Genomic DNA, 18,638 nt, shown 5'->3' on the forward strand with positions numbered 1-18,638 from the left:
GGGATTTATTCACAGGAAAAGAGGTGGAACTGACTCACTGAAAGGAAGGGAGAGACTGGGAAGGGTGGGTTGGGGAGAGGGGAGGCATCAGGATGGGGGCAGAAGAATAGGACAGGGAAGGGTCAGTAGGCTTAGTCCTCAGAAAGCCCCTCACCTTTGTCCCTTTACAGAACTTCTGCAAGTTGTGATGTATTACATATATTTCCCCATCAATTCTACTGCTCATTTAACTGCTAATTTATATAGTACTTTTGCCATGACGTTTTTCCTCTGCAGTCTAAGAGTAGGTATTCTAGGTACAGGCCACTTACAGCATAGCAGGTCCTTCCTCACCTATGAAGTACACATTCCCATTTATGTAATTTGTTGTGACAATGTACATCTCCTTTCATCAAAGATACTCGTTTTCAAATAGGCTTACCCTCTTAACACCTTTGTTTTACAATTTGAATCTGTGGTTCCCAAGTATTTAGTTACAGTTTTACCAGTTATATAAATCCTGTTATAAACTGAAGGATGCAAAGCTCCTTAATATATATGCTTTCAGAACACAAGAGAAAAAAGAACCTTTCATAATGCATTTGTATACAGCTATGAATACCATAGTAGCACCAATCTCAGCTTTCCTGTAGTCTTTAACTTGCCTTCACTGTAAACAAAAATCTGGCCAATAAATTCAGGGTAAAACTAGGGCAGACTGTCTGCTAAATGAATACACAGTAATGCTGAGAACAACAGATGCCTGGAAGGGACTGTCAGACCTGATTGCATTAAAACAGCTTAGGAAAAAAAGAAAAAAGAATTCTGCTCCTACGCTCATGAAATAATTCTTCCTAATCTGGAAGAGTATCAATGTAATTTTCCTTATGCTATTTTAAAAATTCTCCGTGTTAGAGAAACATATTACTTACCTCTGCCCTTTTGAGCATTTCCCATTTATTCAGAATTTTCATTGCATAAATGCGCTCTGTACACTTCATTTTAACAACTGCAACCTGAAATAACAAGATACCTTTGTTCAACAAAAGCTCAGCCAGAGAAATACAATATTTAAACAGCTTAACGTTCACACAGTGTTAATTAAGTTACTAAAGAATCATCAGCAATCAACTCACACAGACAAATTACAGCTTGATTCTTTGCTCCCTCCATTAATACTATCTACTTGATGCACCACATGTGGTCAGCTGTTCATGAGCAAGTGCAATGGAGACGATACAGGAAGAGTGTGAAGCTTTTCCTGTGAAGATGTGTAGTAAAGTTGTATTATTTGTCAAGAACAAGGAACACTCGTAACACCATGCCTGCAGACAACAAAGGAATGCTCAACAGGGCAGTCTTAGAAAACGAGGAAGGCTGCTGTCAATAGAATTGCACTACATTTGACTAATTTGTTCTCACATTTCTGGTTTCAGAAACTTGAAAGATATTTGCAAATTAAAATGCTTTTGTGCACTATATGCAGATACTTAAAAAGAAGTAAAAACAGTATTAATTTAGTTATTCATCATCTTGCTTGAAGCATTTCACTATGCATTCTGTGTATTAAACTTGCTTAGACTGGCCTGTTAGGAAAAGCAGTTGTTCCTATGGCTTTGCAGTGGAAGAAAAAATGCAGAATACTGAAACTTCAAGGCCTGAGAATGCAAAGACTGCATTTGGGTCATGACTTGTATTCTCCAAGAACAAATTAATTCTTCCAGTAGTAAAGGCGTCATTTCCACAAAATCCTTGTTTGGCAAAGAAAAGGAGGAATCACAAAGTAGGACAGCAGCATTTTCTCAGGGCTGTACAAGGTCTGCCTAAATATTTCTGTTGCTGTCCAATGTAAGAAGCATAAAATGTATCATCTTCCATTGCCTCTAATAGAGCTCTGAGTATCAGTGGGAAAAGTGACAGCAATCGCATCACTCTCTCCTCTTCTGTTGGTTTACAACTCTTATCTGTAAGGGATTCAGGGGATGCAGCAACTCCAAGCAGAGGCAGCCTGTAAACCAAGGCTGAAACAGTGCAGAGCAACACTGACCCTGAGGAGGGAAGGGGGAAATGCAATATCTTACTGTACAGAAACTCCAGATGAGGGATGGGGAGACTGCTCTTGCAGTAACACGAGGATGAGATGCTGGCACTCCACTCTGCAGCAGTATACCTATGCCTCCCGTCCCTCAGTAGGTGAAGCTGCTCACCAGGTCACACCTACAGCTAGTATGCACCTGCACAGAATGACGTAGTGGAAACAGACCTTAAGGAAAAAACTAGCAGAAACACATGAGAATTTAGCTCTAAATGCAGCTGGGAAAAACACAGTGCTATGAGGAATCCTTCTGTAAGGTGTGTAGCATATCCACAGCATCATGGCCTCTGCTGGTCTACAAATATATCCAATAAACACTACTCCAACAGGAGAGGATGGATGAGTAAACATGAGGAAGCCTTAACCAAGCACAGATGGAACTGTACAAACCTGCCCTTTGGTAATGGCCTAAAACGCTCTGCTTTGTTCCCAGCCTTGTCACAGCCTTCCTAGTTAAAACCTATTGTAGCAGTCTCTCCAACCACAATTAATAGAATCATTTGCCAGATGCAGCTAAAGATATGCTGTAAGTTAAACTGTGCATTACAACCTCTGGGAAACTAAGATGTTGACATATCCTCTATATATGTTAAATTCTGTTTCATACAGAACTTGATCACTTGGGAAATACCCCAATCTCCTCAAGGAGATCAGAGTAGAACACAATTAATTGCTAGAGAAGAATGAAAGCTGTGCAGCAGAAACAGTTTATAAGTTTGCGTTGCAAGCCCTGAAGTAGCAATAATCAAGTTTCATTACAACACAGTGCTTGAAGTGCTCAGCCTTCTATTAACAAACAGCACACAAAGCAGAATGCAGACATGCATCTGTTGCACTTCATTCTAAGCCCATCACTGTTCAACAGAACTGCAGGGTAGCACGAGTTTAACACTGACATGTGCTAGACCATTAAGGTGTAAGGTGAGCCCAGCATTGTGGAAGGCACAGCTGAGAAGCTGTGCAAACTTAAGAAACATGCTGTAAATAAGGTCCCTTACCAGTGTAAACCTCTTCATGATTCTATCATTCTATGCAATTGGAAGTCATGAAGATGAATAGAGAAAAACAGTTTTTCATGTTACAGAAATTGAAAAGCATCAAATGAAGTAAAAAGGTAGCAAGACGAAATAAAATATTATTTTCTTGCTACAGTTCTGGAACTCTACAACAGGTCACTGTGACACATAAGTATCCATTCAGGATATATTTAAGTATGCTCTTAATGCTTAAGAAACACCCATAGCAGTAGCCTCAGGAACTCTCAGGAACTACTGATTATGGAATGCAGGTGTGGTTAGGAAGTCCCTGAACCCTAAGCTGCTGCAGGCTGGGAAGGAGCAGTTCTGATCCACCCCTACAATTGTTTTCCCATACCTGGCCACAAGGATGGGGTGTGGGGTAATTAATCCAAATACGCTTGACTCACAAAAGCTACTTTTGATACTTGGTTAAGCTACAAAATAAAAACTACAACATGTCTAGCTTCCACATGCTCAGTTGGAATGGAGCATCGAAGTTTCTGAATACTAAGCAATAACAGAGAAATGTGATTCTGTTTTATTGAGGAAGTCTGCAAAATTGATAAGGAGAAGTTTCAGATAGGAGAGGTTCAGCCCTTCCCCCTCAGTGCGGCCCTTTCCAAGGCTGCACAGGGATCACCTGGCACCATCCCTGGGACTCTTCATGCTCTCATAATTCATGGCAACAGAAACACTGGAATAAAGCTCAAGTACATTTCCTCAGAAAACCTAATGAATCTTCCTGCCTATGCTTCAACCATCTTAAGGCATATACGTGTCATAAAAAAGTATGAGAACTGGAGCTAAAGCAGTGAGAGCCAGCGGTGGTAACTACTACGCACACACTATCAGGTTTGTATGAATTTCTGCCATTCATTTCTTCTAGTACCTTTTGCCTCAAAGCTCTGCTTCCCCTGTTATTGCAATAAAATAAAAAATGAACCAATATAGCTGAAATAACCCTTTTACACTTTGGCAAGAGCTCTATTTTTTGTTTCTCAAATGGTCTCATAAAAGCCTCTTGCTACATTCCGATCTTCAGAAGCCATCTGATATTGACATTTAGGGTGGTAATGTGTAAAGCTATCCCAGGCCAAATTCCACCTTCTCTTCTGCCTCGATGAAACCTATAGGGTAGGAATCCAAGCCAAATCAGCCTCGACAAACATGACAAAACTTCCCAGAGCTGGACTCTGACCTTTGGGTACATGACCAGCAACAGTAAGCAGTATTAAATGACAAATTCTGTTTTATGTAAATAGTAAGGATGATCCAAGAAACTGCAGAAATTATTTAAATGCAAGACTGAATTTCCAGAATACATTTAAAACAGTTAACAAAAATACATTTTACTGGGAAGCGCATGGATTATTTGGTGCTCAACTTCTTGGAAATCACACTGTTGTGTGATTGTATAAAATATAAAAAAAATAAGTTCTCATCACTAAAGGAGATGGACAGACATATAGTTGACAACCCTTATGCAAACAGCTCGCAAGGTTGTCAAGAAAAAGGCACATGTGGCACTGCAGTTGATAGGCACAATACACCAACTGGGATGGGGGAACGTTACTGCCTGTGGAAACACAAAACCACTGGAAACTTCACATACAGCCACACCTCAGAGAGATGACCAACCTGGAGCAGCCATAAGGAGGGCTATTTAGATGGTCAAGGAACTAAAGTGTTCCTCATATTAACAACAGGATAGAAAAAGCTTTGCATAGAGGAAGCAAAAAGGGGGACATGATTGCTACCTATAAATAAAATTGGAAGAAAGGACAACACTAATAAGGATGATGAAAGAGCTGCTTAGGCTAATGGGCAATAAAATTACATGGATAAAATGGTGTAAAATTGCTATGAATTAACCTTTGGCAGGAACTCGAAATGGCTGCAGACATTTGAGCAAAGATTTTAGACAAACCTTTCATCCGTGAGAAGAGAAAATGTCATTTCAGACGTAAACAATTTACCTCTAATGTCTTGTTACCAGGCCCATAATTGAATATTACAGACATTTCCCCCAACTAATGCTTCTAGATGCCACTTTTATACTCCTATTTCTGTCTCATGCTCTTGATATCCTCAGTACATGCTACTGAAAAAATGCTGTTGGAACTGCTTTATTTTCCCAACGCTCTTGGACATGAGAAGTATTTGACACATAGCTCATTAGTTAACAGTTTAAATACTGCGTTGTGGAGGAAAAACTGGTCTGGACTGTTACATTAGTTTTTTGGGGTTTTTTTTTTGTCTACCCTACATTTAAAATGAGCAACCAGAGTATCCTTGGTGATGTTCATATTCCATGGTTCACACTTCCAAAGCAAAATAATAGTTTTTAGCAGACAGCACTGATCTCTGTCTTGTGCAAGTAACAAATAATTTCTAAGTGCCAAGAAGAAAGATTCTGCAGAAGGTGGCCCTGAGCAACACCCGGGCTCATCCTCAGCAGTTGGCATGTGCATCAGTGCAGTGGCACAAGGCAGGTCTGTCTGTGTGGGCTGCCCATCCAGCTTCCAGTGGCTGGCCTGCCTCCACGCAGCCACCCAGCTGGCAAGGGCTGTAGATAGCTGCAGTCTCTTTTGAAGCAGTTTCTTAAGAAAACAGCTTCTTTGTCCATTTCTACTTCAGAAAACAACTTGTGAAGAGCACAGCGTGGTAACGCAAACCTAATCAAATATTTCTGGGGTGCTCAGTAGCAGTCACCAAGATACCTGAACAGGGGAGGCAATCTGAGTGGCAGCCTGCAGGCTCACCACATCCCTGGTTAATTTCTAGAGATGCAGACAGAAAACTGAACATGGTACCCCAAATCTGAGATTGCGGTGTGGACAAAGCCTAAAGAGCACTGCCTCACACTGCCAACAGTGACTGTCAATAGGAAGCTTAGCTTTTGCATGCTGTCTTCAGAGTCTAACCAGTTCTTAGCCACATAATAATGGGAACCACATAATTCATCAGAAACCAGTGGAACGCAGAATCAATCCTGTTCTGCCAACCACAATTTTATTTTCTTCTTGAAACACTTTTAGGTGTCTTGCTTGCAGCTAGGATGCTAAGCATGTGTAGAGGTAACAAGCATTATTACTAGATGATTGCAGGCATTACCCTAGATTATTTCTATGGTCCCTTCCAACCAAACCATTAAAAGAAAAAAAAAAAAAAAAACAAAAAAACAAAAAAGAAAAAAACTTGATCACATGGATCAAGTCTGCAAACATTTACAGGAAAAAATATTTACAATCTATCAATAGGTAAGCGATGCTTACAAGGGACACTTTAAGAATTTGCTAAGCAAATTCAACCCTTCTGCTACAACCACAGTGCTGCTCACTAAAAAAAATCCTTACTGAAAAACAAGGGAAGGAAAACAATTGTTTGGGTCCGATATTGCCAGATTTCCAGGAGGTGCCAGCCACTCCATACAATGCAAGTTCCCCAACAACATACATATTGACAGAGTTCTTCCCTCAACAGCAGCTTGCTCTTGAAATGTGTTTATCTACTGCCAAGCATCTAAATAGCCCTCCATACAAAACAAAGAGAAGTGATGTTAAAGCCTTAAAGTACATTACTAATGAGGTTAGTTGAAGCTTGCAAAGGAGCAAGTGCAAGTATCCAGGGTCACAGTTCTGATACACAGGACACTCGTCCTATCTACCCCTTAACTACATTCCAGCACTAGGAATCCAAGTTTCCTTAGCAGTAGAGGCAGCACCAAGCACACAGACAGCACATCCTAGGTTGGTCTGGGTTTCTCAGATAGGCACAATCCCACAAAGCCAAGTTTCTTAGGACATTTCCTTTCAAATAATGGCTCACACTGTTTCCAGACAAAAGGAGCAGACAACCACATGCAAATTTCAAGTTAAGGAGATATATGTATTTTTAAGTCTAAGAACTGGAGTCATTTTCCATTCTGTTCTTACAGTCTTTACACTTTCCCCTAGACAAGGTGTGTTTTCACTGGTTAACAACACACACATGACTCTGCACAGCATACTCATTCTTGTTCGCAAAGATAGGACACTGAAGTCATGAACAGAAATGAGAATTAAGATTTCAAAAAATAATTTTAGTTCTGATTTTATTTTGGAGGGTTTACCATTATTTTATTCTTTCTGGAAGTTTCCCGTCTGCATGTGAGCCCCCCCCCCAAAAAAGAGAATGAAAGTAATATGTGGGCACTCAAAAATGTTCCAGCCAGGTACATACACCTGCATACACCATACGAGATGGCTAAGAACCCTGAGTAGTTTATCCATCACACACTTAACATTTCAAATTATAATATCATTCTAGCTGTCACAGGCACAAAATCAAACTACTTCAAACTATTCTTCGTAGCTATGAAACTTCTGAAGAAAATTAATGAAGTTCTTAAGCCAGTGACTCCAGGACTCAGACCTTAAATATTCCAGTAAAGGATATTCAGACACGTAGTTTACCATGCATGCAAAGTAGCTGGCTACGTTTATGAGAAAAGGAGAACCGTGTGTTTTGGCAGGTGGCTTCAGAAGAAATCTCCAGGTCCTGAGCTAGGCTATTTTTGTCTTAGCATAATAATGAGAACTTTAAGAAATATTTTTTCTTTTGCTTTCTCAATTCTCCTTTGCTTTAAGAACTTTCACTCAGGTGGTTTTGGATTACCAGCTGTTTTCTTCTTCTCATATTGCTGGAAAAAGCGTAAAGAATCAGGCTGAGTTATGTGGGTTTGAAAAGGAAAAGGAAAGAAAAAGACACTGGCAGAGAAGTTATGCACTGGGAATTATCAACCTGCCTTTAATTAGATACTGCTCTGTATGGAGGGACACACATACACCATCTCAATCCGCTTTCTGGTCAAGATTCTGTTTTCTAGGCTGAATGTGTTGCGTGGCAACATTGATCCCAACTAATAATTACTACTATGTCTTTATTTGGGTTAAGCTATCTTTCTTCAAAGCTACTGATTTATGCAAAAGTTCTCTGGTAAGACTGAAAACCCATGGGTTCTCACAGAAGTTTTAAATAGCTAAACGGTGGATGTAGCTGCTATAGACGCTGGGGAGAATGGAACGTAGTTTTCAACCTTTTTGAAGTCTGGCTCATTTAGCTGTTCAGCTTCTTAATTTAAACTACTTATTTCGAGCAGGAATATGCTTAGTTTAATTTTGATTAAATTATTTATGCACTTCAACAAATACAATATTTTGCAACCATGTTTTGAGCAAATAGGTTTTTGTTTGTTATAAAGAACAAAACAGAAACCGTAAGAATAACCACTGTAATCCCATTAACTAATCTATAACATGGTTCCCATATGTGTATGAGCATACCATGGGAAAATTACTTTCTGGCAAGTGGGAATGAAGAGCAGTGAGCTTCAGATCAATGATTCCTGCACAACCTGAGCTGATCAAAAATTTTCAAGCTCCTACTACTATAAACCTTTTACTTAAAAGAAGAACAAGACAATGTAAAACTGAAGGATAACCAACACTTGTGAGCTCTCACAGCTCCAGAAGGATGAAATAAAGATGTTCTATCACTTCACTTCTTTGAAGTTTCATTTTCACTGAGATGACGTGGGAAGGGGTAAAATCTACCAGTTGCTTTAGTCATGTCATGCTTTTGCAAGTGAAATAATACGGAAGACATTAATCTATGCACCCCAAACACTATTAGCAAAAATTTCCACAGCGATTCTTATACACCTTTTATCCTTCTGATCCAAAGCTAAGAAAAGCCATCCTAAACCTCCTAACAAGTATAAACAGAAATCCCTGAAAAATTAACAGTCATATTTAATCCACTGCTGTACTGAGATTTCCAGATGGGGAAAACTCTACGTGGAAAAGATCATCATTTTGAAAAGCACAGAGCAAGTCCTCCCTTAAAGTTGTAACAAGGCTTTAAAGCCTAACACATTACACAAGACTTCTACTTCATCATGAAAAAGCATGTAAATTATCAACATTTGTCTGAGTACTTTGTCTGTAAGTTAAGTTCAAGGTCGCCTTCAGAAGCATTCCACAACATAGTTCCTCTCCTGCTAGATATCAGAACTTGAAAAAGCATCAGGAAATGAATCCTGGTTCTGTGTGCAATGTGAAAAGAGTTTACTGTTAAATATTCATTGATTTTAGGATTAAGAGAAATATTCTGGCAAAGGCATTCCTGATTCTGGCTCCATCTGCAAGTCGCTAATGAAAGGTTCCCTTGTCCTGAAATCATTTTTGATAGCTATAGCATTCACAAGTTTAGTTCTGAAAAGATCCAGAAACCCCTTCTAATCCCGCCAAAAGCAAACCACCAAAACACTAATCTAAAATTCTTTAGATATCAGATCTGGTCACAGTCACTACAGCAAGTAATTTGGCACAGCAGGACCAAAAAAAGCAGATCAAAGTAGCCCATGCTGAGCCTTCCATCACTACTATATGCAGTTCAAGAATTTTCCTTCAGTGTGTATCCAGTCTGATCTCCTGGACCACACATGCTTTGATGCTGCTAGAAGAGTTAAAACCAGTGACTGATTTTTATGTACTCACTGGGGTCAGAAGCACATTTTGTGAATACCTGGAACAAAGGTACTCATTTAGTCTCCTCCAGAAGAAATCCAGGTCACACATTGCAAAACCATTCTACAGTGGGTTCACTATCTTCAAAACTATGGTATGCTACTGCTTTGAATCAAAACTCGTAACAGACACATAGACAATTATTACTGCCTTGATTTTCTGGGTCCCTTAATCTGGCCATAAACCTTGTTGCTCAGACTTCTATTCTACACTTAATTTGTGCTTTCAGTCCTTCGTTGAACTTATCAACTTGTGTTTCTCATTTCTGTTCTTCTCTTCTTCTCTTCATGTGAGCTCCTGCAGAACTATTCTGCCTAAAAGCTGTGTCGAAGTAACAGATTACAGACAAAACCTAACACTTAAATGAAACAACCAATTGATTGTAATTATTTTTAAAAAACAAATATTGCAAGTCATGGAGATCAAATTCCACTAGAAAGTTAACTTTTATTTTACTCATCAAGATCTTAGTATTTATCTGGTCATTTTACTTAAAACACTCAAGTTCTTGAACAGCAATGTTTACTGTGACTACACACAAACTACAGCACTATACTGTTAGAGGATGGTAAGGATCAGAATATATTCCTGAAACACGAATTTCTGTCTCCATAGGTGTCTGTTGTAGTCCCTGAAGAGTTTAGAACATTGTTCATCTTGATATTATTTCATCTACTACCAAGTCCACACACACACACAACCCTCACTACTTTCCAAACCAAGAATGAGGAAGGTCCTGGCATTTTTCTAGCTCTGTTTGTAGTCTGCCTATGATAGCTCTACCCCACAATCAAACACTTTGTGAAAGCCTGACATATGAAGCACACCATGCTTGAAAGGAAAGCCCTGCACTGTACAACAGTCCTGCTCTCTGTGGAGACAGCAGCTGAAGATAAGCTTTAGCCAATGGCAGCAGAGGTTGCAACCAAGTGCTAAGGGGTCCGAGTGAGCCAATGATGGCTGTCACTACATTTGACTTTACTGCTGTACAACAAAAGAATCTTCTCGAAAGAAATGTAAATTTTTTACTTCCAGAAATCCTCTACATAATCATCTCTTTTGCTGACAGCTATACCTTTTGTTATGTGTACTCAAATGCAGAAAGTGTTGTTTTGAGGTTCTACAGCAGTCTCAGGTATCCTGTGCCTCCTAGAGGGAATATGCTCATGAACACTTTTGCCAGGGTCAGGCCCTCTCAGGCTTCTGTGATTGATGAGACTTTCATTAAGCATATTAAGAAGTATAACTTCAGTCCAGGGCTCTGGGCCTGGCAAGTCCTCAAAACACAAGGCGTTCCTATCATCCCAGCATGATTCAACTTGCTGTCCAAAAAACAGATCCAGCAGCCTTTGATCTTCAAAGATGACAGGGAACAGCCTCTGAGGCAGCCTAATGCGTCTTTCTGCATTACCAGATTGCTACAGAGACAGGCAGATGGGTGGAGCAGCCTTTGCATTCCTACCATAGAAGCAGCCCAGTTGTGTTAAATTACAGCAGCGCAGAAGAGTAAGTACATATGGCAAGTGGGAGAAAGGATCCCAAAGTCAGCTGTGCAGCTGCTAAATGGGACCACTGAGCTCTCACACACTGAATAGGAGCTTTGCTACAATGAATTAGCTGATCACAGGAACGGCAGAAGTAGACACCAGAAGCCCTACTTTAAAGTAAATGGCTGGCACCCACATTTGCAAATATTTTAATTTATCTGTGTGAATCTTTTGTCTTCAAATGCAGGTCAACTGCACCAAGAAATCAGAAGAACAAAGGATGAGAGTTATGTTACAAAGTATCTTACCTCACCAAATGCACCTCTTCCAATCACTTTTATAATTTCAAAGTCATCGCGATGAAGCTGCATCTCCTTTACCAATTTTGTAAATGGTTTTGCTGTTTGGAGGGAAAAAAAACAAATGGAAAACTCAGTTATTAACAGAAATTTTGTAAATTGAGCTAATCCATTAAACAGAAATTTGAAGTATTTGAAGCATACATGGTTTACTTTTTCAGCTACTAATAGAATATACAAATAGGAGGAAAAAACTGGTCTGTGCAATTAACAGTTAGAATTCTAAAAAGAAGTTAAATTCCCTAAGTAGTCAAGCTTTTGTCTTATGACAAAATCACTGTCTCAACCTTCTGTTCTAAATTAGTTCATCTACACCATTTATGCATCACCAAGAAGCACGGTGTGTGACACAACCCTACTGAAGTGCTGGTGATTACACGACTACACAGCTTTCTGGAGCTGCAGTCCACAAGAGCAGTGCATGAGATTACGTAGAACACACGTAAAATTAGATGAACTTTTCTTATTCTACGACAAGAAAAGTACAGATCCTACTACGACTCACCCCAACATATGGATGGGCATTATCAACTTCAGCCAAGTTTCCACAACCCACTCCCAGGAGATAGGATGTACTTCATGAGGCCACATGGGAGAAAAACCATCACCAAAAACTCATTACTGCTCATAAAACAAATATCTGTACTAAAGAACAGCCATGGGTTTTTTTTGTTCTAGGGAGAGAACTTAAATTTGAACAAAAGGAAGAAATCATGTCTGCAGAGAAAAGCACTACTCCTATATCCCTAGGAAGTGGATCCTTCAAGACAGCGGGATAAGCAGACCCCATTTCCTTCACCACCATTTCTATTTGAGAACTGCACAAGTCCTATGTCAGTCCTGCTGTTTCATCCCCATTTGTTAGCAGAAGTAGTATGGAACAAAATGACTTAGTTTAACCCGTGGAAATGAAAAAAACATTCTCCCTCCTAAAAGGAAGTTGCCATTGTTACAAGCTATTCATAAACTTCATGAATGTTGGTGTTTAAGTATTTAGCAAACACTGGTGCTAATAAACACAGTAACTTCAGTAGCAACTCTCTTAGAAAATACAGCACTAAACACAAATGTCTGAATGTACAGAATGGCAGAGTGGATGGTACTTCACCTCAATGGACAAATTCAGGTCTTTTCAAGGTATCTAAAGTTTCTGAAAAGTAAATAAAATTTGAAAGTAGAACCTAACATGGACAGAATCTCATCATCACAGATACCAAAATGGAGTTTATGTAACAAATGAGAGCCTAGAGGAGGCATCAAGCCAGTAATTCTCTTAAACTGATATTTGCTTTATTGGCATTTTGGAGCAGAACACTGTTTATATCAGCATGTAGCCTGCTGCTTTCAAGTATTGGATTGCACAATTCTTACTTCTTAGTAAGTTACATCAAAAAAACATTTCTAGACTGCTTTCCTGTTTTCGCCTCCGGACTGCTGCTGCTCCTCAGCTGCCTCGTATCCAAATTAGCAGTATATACACAACCAGCAAGACTGAGAGTGCACAAACTTGTTCCACAAAGTATCAGAACACCACTTGCCATTTGTCCTTGCCAGGATGATGCCAAGCAATACACCCACTAACACAGAATCAGTAAGGGGCTCCAGATTTCTTTTTCTATTTTATAAATAGGAAACTGAAAGTAAGGTCTTTTTTCCATGCACTGGAATGAATTATTACATTTTAGCGATTAGTTTTGACCCCAATATTAACAGTTGGAGTTGATGTAATACTTAATGAAAGTATTTTATCCTGGCAAACAAAAGCATTAACCGTACTGGGGGTTTTGTTGGCAGCAACTACTGAATTCTGTTATATATACTGTTGTCAGGGTAACTCTAGCTCTGAGTAACTGCATGAGCTTGTTTATTCATGATTGAAACTTTAAATTTGATTGAAATTTGGGATAGGCATTCTATGTTCAATGTATTTATATGCATCGCTGTGTTTTCACTCAAGCTGGTTTGGAATTATTATACTTGCACTTGCTTGAAAGAAGGATGTTCTCTGTAAGTACACAAAGGGGGAAAAGAAAAGTCTACTAATTTTAAGGAGCCAAGAAACGCCTGCTTTCAAGAGCGGTATACACAACAGTCACAGTCTATGTTTTGATCAATATTCATAAATTGAAGGAAATGCCAATATTCATTTCTTCACTGAAAACCAAGGTATATAGAAAAGACATCATTCTTTCCCACAAAAAAATTCTATTCCAATCGTGTTCTCTTCTTTTCCTGATAGATGGCACCACGATGCTTTGTTTGCACAGAAAGAAAACATCAATTTGAATAATTTGAAAACATAATTTGAAGCCCAGTCACAGGTAAATAGGTTTGTGATTTAGGTTTCTTGCATACATCTACATCACAGTCAATTATGGCATCCAATAGAAGATGTTTGCAGATGGATTCATTTAGAAGGACAAGGTGCTGCAGGAAGCAACAGCAAAGTGATGTGACATGGCAGTGGGGAGGCAGGTGCACTCCAGCCCCAGCCAAGGGCAGCGATGCTTTGGAGCTGTACTTTCCCTTTAGATTCTGTTAATAATTTACTCTCTGGAATCGCAAAAGGTAGCGCCTTTATGTTGTAATGGACCAAAGCCTACTTGTGGGCTCTTGGTAACTCCTGTTTCAGTGGCGGAGCAGTCCAACAGCTACAATTTGAGGACTCCATGTTTTGTTTGGCAATGCAAGGTTCCAGAAATTTGGAATCACAAAAATCACTGAGTGGAAGCTGCCAAATGTTCGGGAACATCTGATGTTTTGTTATTATTGGCAATCTTGAGCTTTAAATAAATGTGACAACTGTAAGAAACTAACACAGACAAACAGGACAATTGTGGATGAAAGGGACCTCGGGAGGTCTCCTGCTCGCATTGCTGTCATCACTGATTTTACAGCAGGTTACCTGGGGTTCTGTCTGGTCAGCTCTCAAAAACTTCCGTGGATGGAGCTTCCACCACCTCTGTGGACAACACATCTAGATACTGTGCTCCACTGCCCCAGAGTGTCAGATATCAGAACTGATCTAGGTTTTAAACCTATATAATGAGAGGATAACATTCAGGCAGACCTGCCCAGAAGGCATGTCCAAACCATCTGTCGCACAGAAACTACACTCCCATTATCTATCTACTCCCTGTACAAAAAGGTATGGTAGGAAACTGTGAGAATTGCACAATATTGATGTCAAAGAAACAACAAAATGATGCAGATAACTGTCCGTAGAGCCACACATCAGGCAGATCCAATTTCTCATTTAAAATGATGTTTTCTCTGGAGGAAGAACATGAAAGAGAAGCAAGTTCTACTATTTCCCTCAACCACCCGTAACTTACATTCTAGAAATCAAGTAACTTACTTGCCCTTTGTGCACCCTTTTCAAAGAAACAGCATTCCTGTGATATTGCTACTAAAACAGCAGGCTGACAGGTTTAACAAGTTAGTGCTTGTATACATGTCTTGAGATACCCACACCCAGGTAGCCCCAACCAGCTTATGAGGGCTGATAAATACCTCTTATAACCCACTCTCTCAAGTTTTAAAGAAGTACAATCCTCTCTCTACTTGATGGTGAAACTTTCCCTCTATTTTAGAAGTGCAAATTTTTGCTAATTCCTCCATCCTTTGTTGACTCCAGCCTTAACTTCTTCCAATTATAGATCCTTGCTTCCCTTTTCCTGTGCTGGCCTGTTTCCTCTTACCATCCACCCCTGCAAAAGCTTTTTTCCTCAGTGTGATTTCCTAAGGAAATAAAGGATCACACTTTGGCAGAGTATCCATTCCTCCTTCTTCCTAACTTCTGATCCCAGTTCAGATACTTGATTTCCCGTTTATCAAATTTCACTTAAAATGTCCAAAGATACTAAGTTACTTCCAGTTTTATGAGAACCAAGGGTGATAGAAAAGACACCACTGTGTCATTCCAATGAAAGGAAAGGCTGTAGCAGGAATACAGTTAGGCACCCCATACATCCTGAGCTGCAAAATGGACATACCTTGTCACTCATGGGCATGGAGGGAGCTATAGGTACAGTAGGGTGACGATGAAACCCCAAGTGAAAAAAGAAAGCATGCATCAGAAAAGAGAAGGCAGCGCAGTGGGAAGGGCAAAGGGTTGTGCCAGTAATGGAGGCAGGTCCCAAATCCCTGGGAAGCCAAACTTCAACGTTCTGCTGTTTACAGAGAAAGGTGACATTTTGTGCTCTATGACTCACTGCCTGTCGAGCATTTTACTTGTACCATGTCCCCCCTCCCATTTTTACAACCTGCACTACACACACACACTTCACCTATTCTGCCTGCCTCTTACTCAATGATCCAACTCTTCATCACTCAGCATTCATTACACAAGCAAATTCAGTGGTGCAAGACTTCGGTGTTTAATCCAATAATAACCAGAGAAGCACTGCCTAGTTCCCATTGCAAGGCGTTCACAGATCTTGCAGAAGAGCCTCTTGAGTAGGACGCTGCTCCATGCTGAGCCATCAAGTCTCACAGTCGGTCAGCGCTTGGTTCAATGACACATAGTTGCGCTAGCACAACACCAGCAACACCTGAACTTTCTTGAGATCGATTGCCAGTGAGAAAATTACTAGGTGGTAAGTTTATTAATAAAGTTGAGATTGTATTAAGAAACTTAAAATTGGTATGCAAATGCTTTTTAAAGAGCAAACAAGAACAAATAAATGCCAGATCTTCACTGAAGACATAACTCAGTCACAGGATTAGCTTTGTTTTACAAAAGTCTTCTGGCCTAAGTAAAGCACAGTGCCAGACCACTTGCAGTCAGATATCTCGATGGTGCTTGGACTTAGATCACATAAATCACATCAAACTCCTCAAAGATTTAAATGGACAAAAACAGTCACTATTTTTGGTATAAACCAAGACTGTACAGTCCATGGTTTCTGCACTGTGCTCCAGAAGGGGCTGTATCAATCACAGAAAAAATAATTCTGGCATTTAGGATCTGATACAAGTACCTATATGAAAGAGGTATCACCATGCTGAAGGATAATGGCAGCAGGAAACACCACGATACCGATTCTATTGGCACTGCTGCACTGATACTGATTCTATTGGCATAGCTAACTTTGCTGGCAGAGTAGTAGTGTATTTACCTTGAAACATCATCTGTGGTCACTGTTACTCATTAAGTATACTTTGTGTAGGGCAAGACCCAAAAGCAAGTACCACACAGAAGGACTCCCTGAGCAGCAATATGCTACCATTTGCCAGGACACTGATGAATGCTACCATGAGCACTCAATAGCTGGCCCACTGCCCAACTTGCCCGTTCACCTACAGTGAAAGGCACCAAAGATAACACTGGAGACAGGCAAACACTGAAGAACACACAGATCGTTCTGAGCAGTCTGAGTGGTAAAATGCACTGCCAGTACAACTGCTGCCAAAGCAATGCCACCTCTCTGAGACCTGCACAGCCCCAGAACTCTAGCAGACAAAAGAGGAAAAAAGCACTGGCTTACATGTGCAAGAACAAACATCTGACCACTATTTCCTATGTGTATCTGTAGGTCTCTCTGAAAGCAGTGCTTCCTATTTCCAAAGAAACCACAAGAGATACAAAGAGCACAATAACACTATTTGATAGTGTTTTGTAGCTGAGAATTTTCTCTATCTCACATTGCTTCTGCCACCTCTGAACTGCACCATCCCACCACCTCACTGCACTGACATCCACTCCTTGGTCTCCTTATGGAGCATCTATGAATGTCAATGGGCACCATTTTCTCCATGTGGAGGAACTCAATTCCACACCTTCAATTCCGCGTGCACAGATCAGACCTGAAGGTATTGGCATATGCTGATGAAACAGTGGATGCATATATAGCTGAGGAACCTCGCATGTGAGGTCTACCAGAGAAGGAAGCTCATTGCAGAGTGTAAAGCTTGGTATTTCCTATCTGCTTCCCAGCTGCCACTGTTGGGAGAGGGAAAGCTGCAATGCCTTTCCCCAAGGCTCAAAGCAGTCCTGCAGACTGAGCACCAACCACAGATTCCCTATCAGACTCTTCAGCTTCAGAGACTTAATGACTACTGTGCCGGAGCCCAACAATGTCTGCAGCACATGATTTTCCAAAGAGACAAACAGTAGATCTTGCCTTATGAGATTTTTATAGTATTTTCCTTCCTTTTAACTGTTGCAAAGAAATACGAATATTACTATTCCATGATTCTGCTGTTAAACAATTGTCAATATCCAACACCTTCTAAAGTTTCATCTTCAACTTTTTTCCTTACAAGGTTCAGATTCCACCCAGAAAATACACTTGCATAAAGTCATACAGAAGCTCACTGAATTACAGGTTTTCCCTGGGACTGACTCTCTGGCTTCCCAGACATTTAAGACAAGCAAAAGGGGAGCCTGCATGACCACTTTAATCCAGGAAATCCATTCTGCTGCTGAAAGATTTCCTCCTCATTCCTTCCCACCACCGCTCCACTTTTATTGTTTGGATCATCAGTAGTGCTCACGTGGCACATCAAACCAGGAAACATTTCCAGGCAAAAGCTAACTTGTCTGTCCATCCCCTCCCACCGAATCATTCACCCAACGTGACTCACTCACAGCTGCAACGCTGGAGCATCAGCCCGGGGCAGGCTGCAGGAAGAGACTGGTGAGGGACAAAATGGCCTTTTTTGGAATTCATGTGGACCTACTTCACACTGCAATCAGCATGCATCTGGCACGTGAGCATTTCAAGCCAACCTACAGCACACTAGGACAGAATCTTCCAAGATCTGTGTCAAAACACTGTAAGAAATGCATGGCAACAAACATGGAATGCTGTTTTTGCTTAATGTAGCTTTATTTGTTCTGGTACCTGAATTTTTCTGTACTCTAAATACAAGGCCAATTTTTGCAGGTGTGGGGAGAGACCATTTAAGCCATAGCAAATTGGGATTACATACTGAAGCACATCAGTAATGGAAAATTGTTTCATGCTTCAATGTGAATCACTAGTTCCAAACAGTAAAATACCCATGATTCAATCTCCTTTATTTCATAACAAAGTAGTAAATATTTTAAAAATCCATTAATTTCACTGTAGTACAAGTGATCCGAAAAGCAGAGTTAAAAACAATTTTTGTAGAATAGTTTGAGA

At 40.2% G+C, this 18,638-nt stretch overlaps 1 protein-coding gene across 2 annotated transcripts in view; it reads right to left on the reverse strand.

Moving 5' to 3' along the window:
- Positions 1-18,638, reverse strand: part of CDC42BPB (CDC42 binding protein kinase beta) — a gene marked incomplete at both ends in the record, with an annotated part of 85,599 nt that overhangs the window by 49,367 nt on the left and 17,594 nt on the right. For both annotated transcript variants that reach the window (XM_079537268.1, XM_079537267.1), the window contains 2 exons: positions 912-995; positions 11,458-11,549. In XM_079537268.1, coding sequence (XP_079393394.1) covers positions 912-995; positions 11,458-11,549 — 176 coding nt within the window. The remainder of the gene's footprint in view (positions 1-911; positions 996-11,457; positions 11,550-18,638) is intronic.

Source organism: Tetrao urogallus (assembly GCF_951394365.1).
Source record: "Tetrao urogallus genome assembly, chromosome: 6".
In the NCBI taxonomy this organism is placed as follows: domain Eukaryota; kingdom Metazoa; phylum Chordata; class Aves; order Galliformes; family Phasianidae; genus Tetrao; species Tetrao urogallus.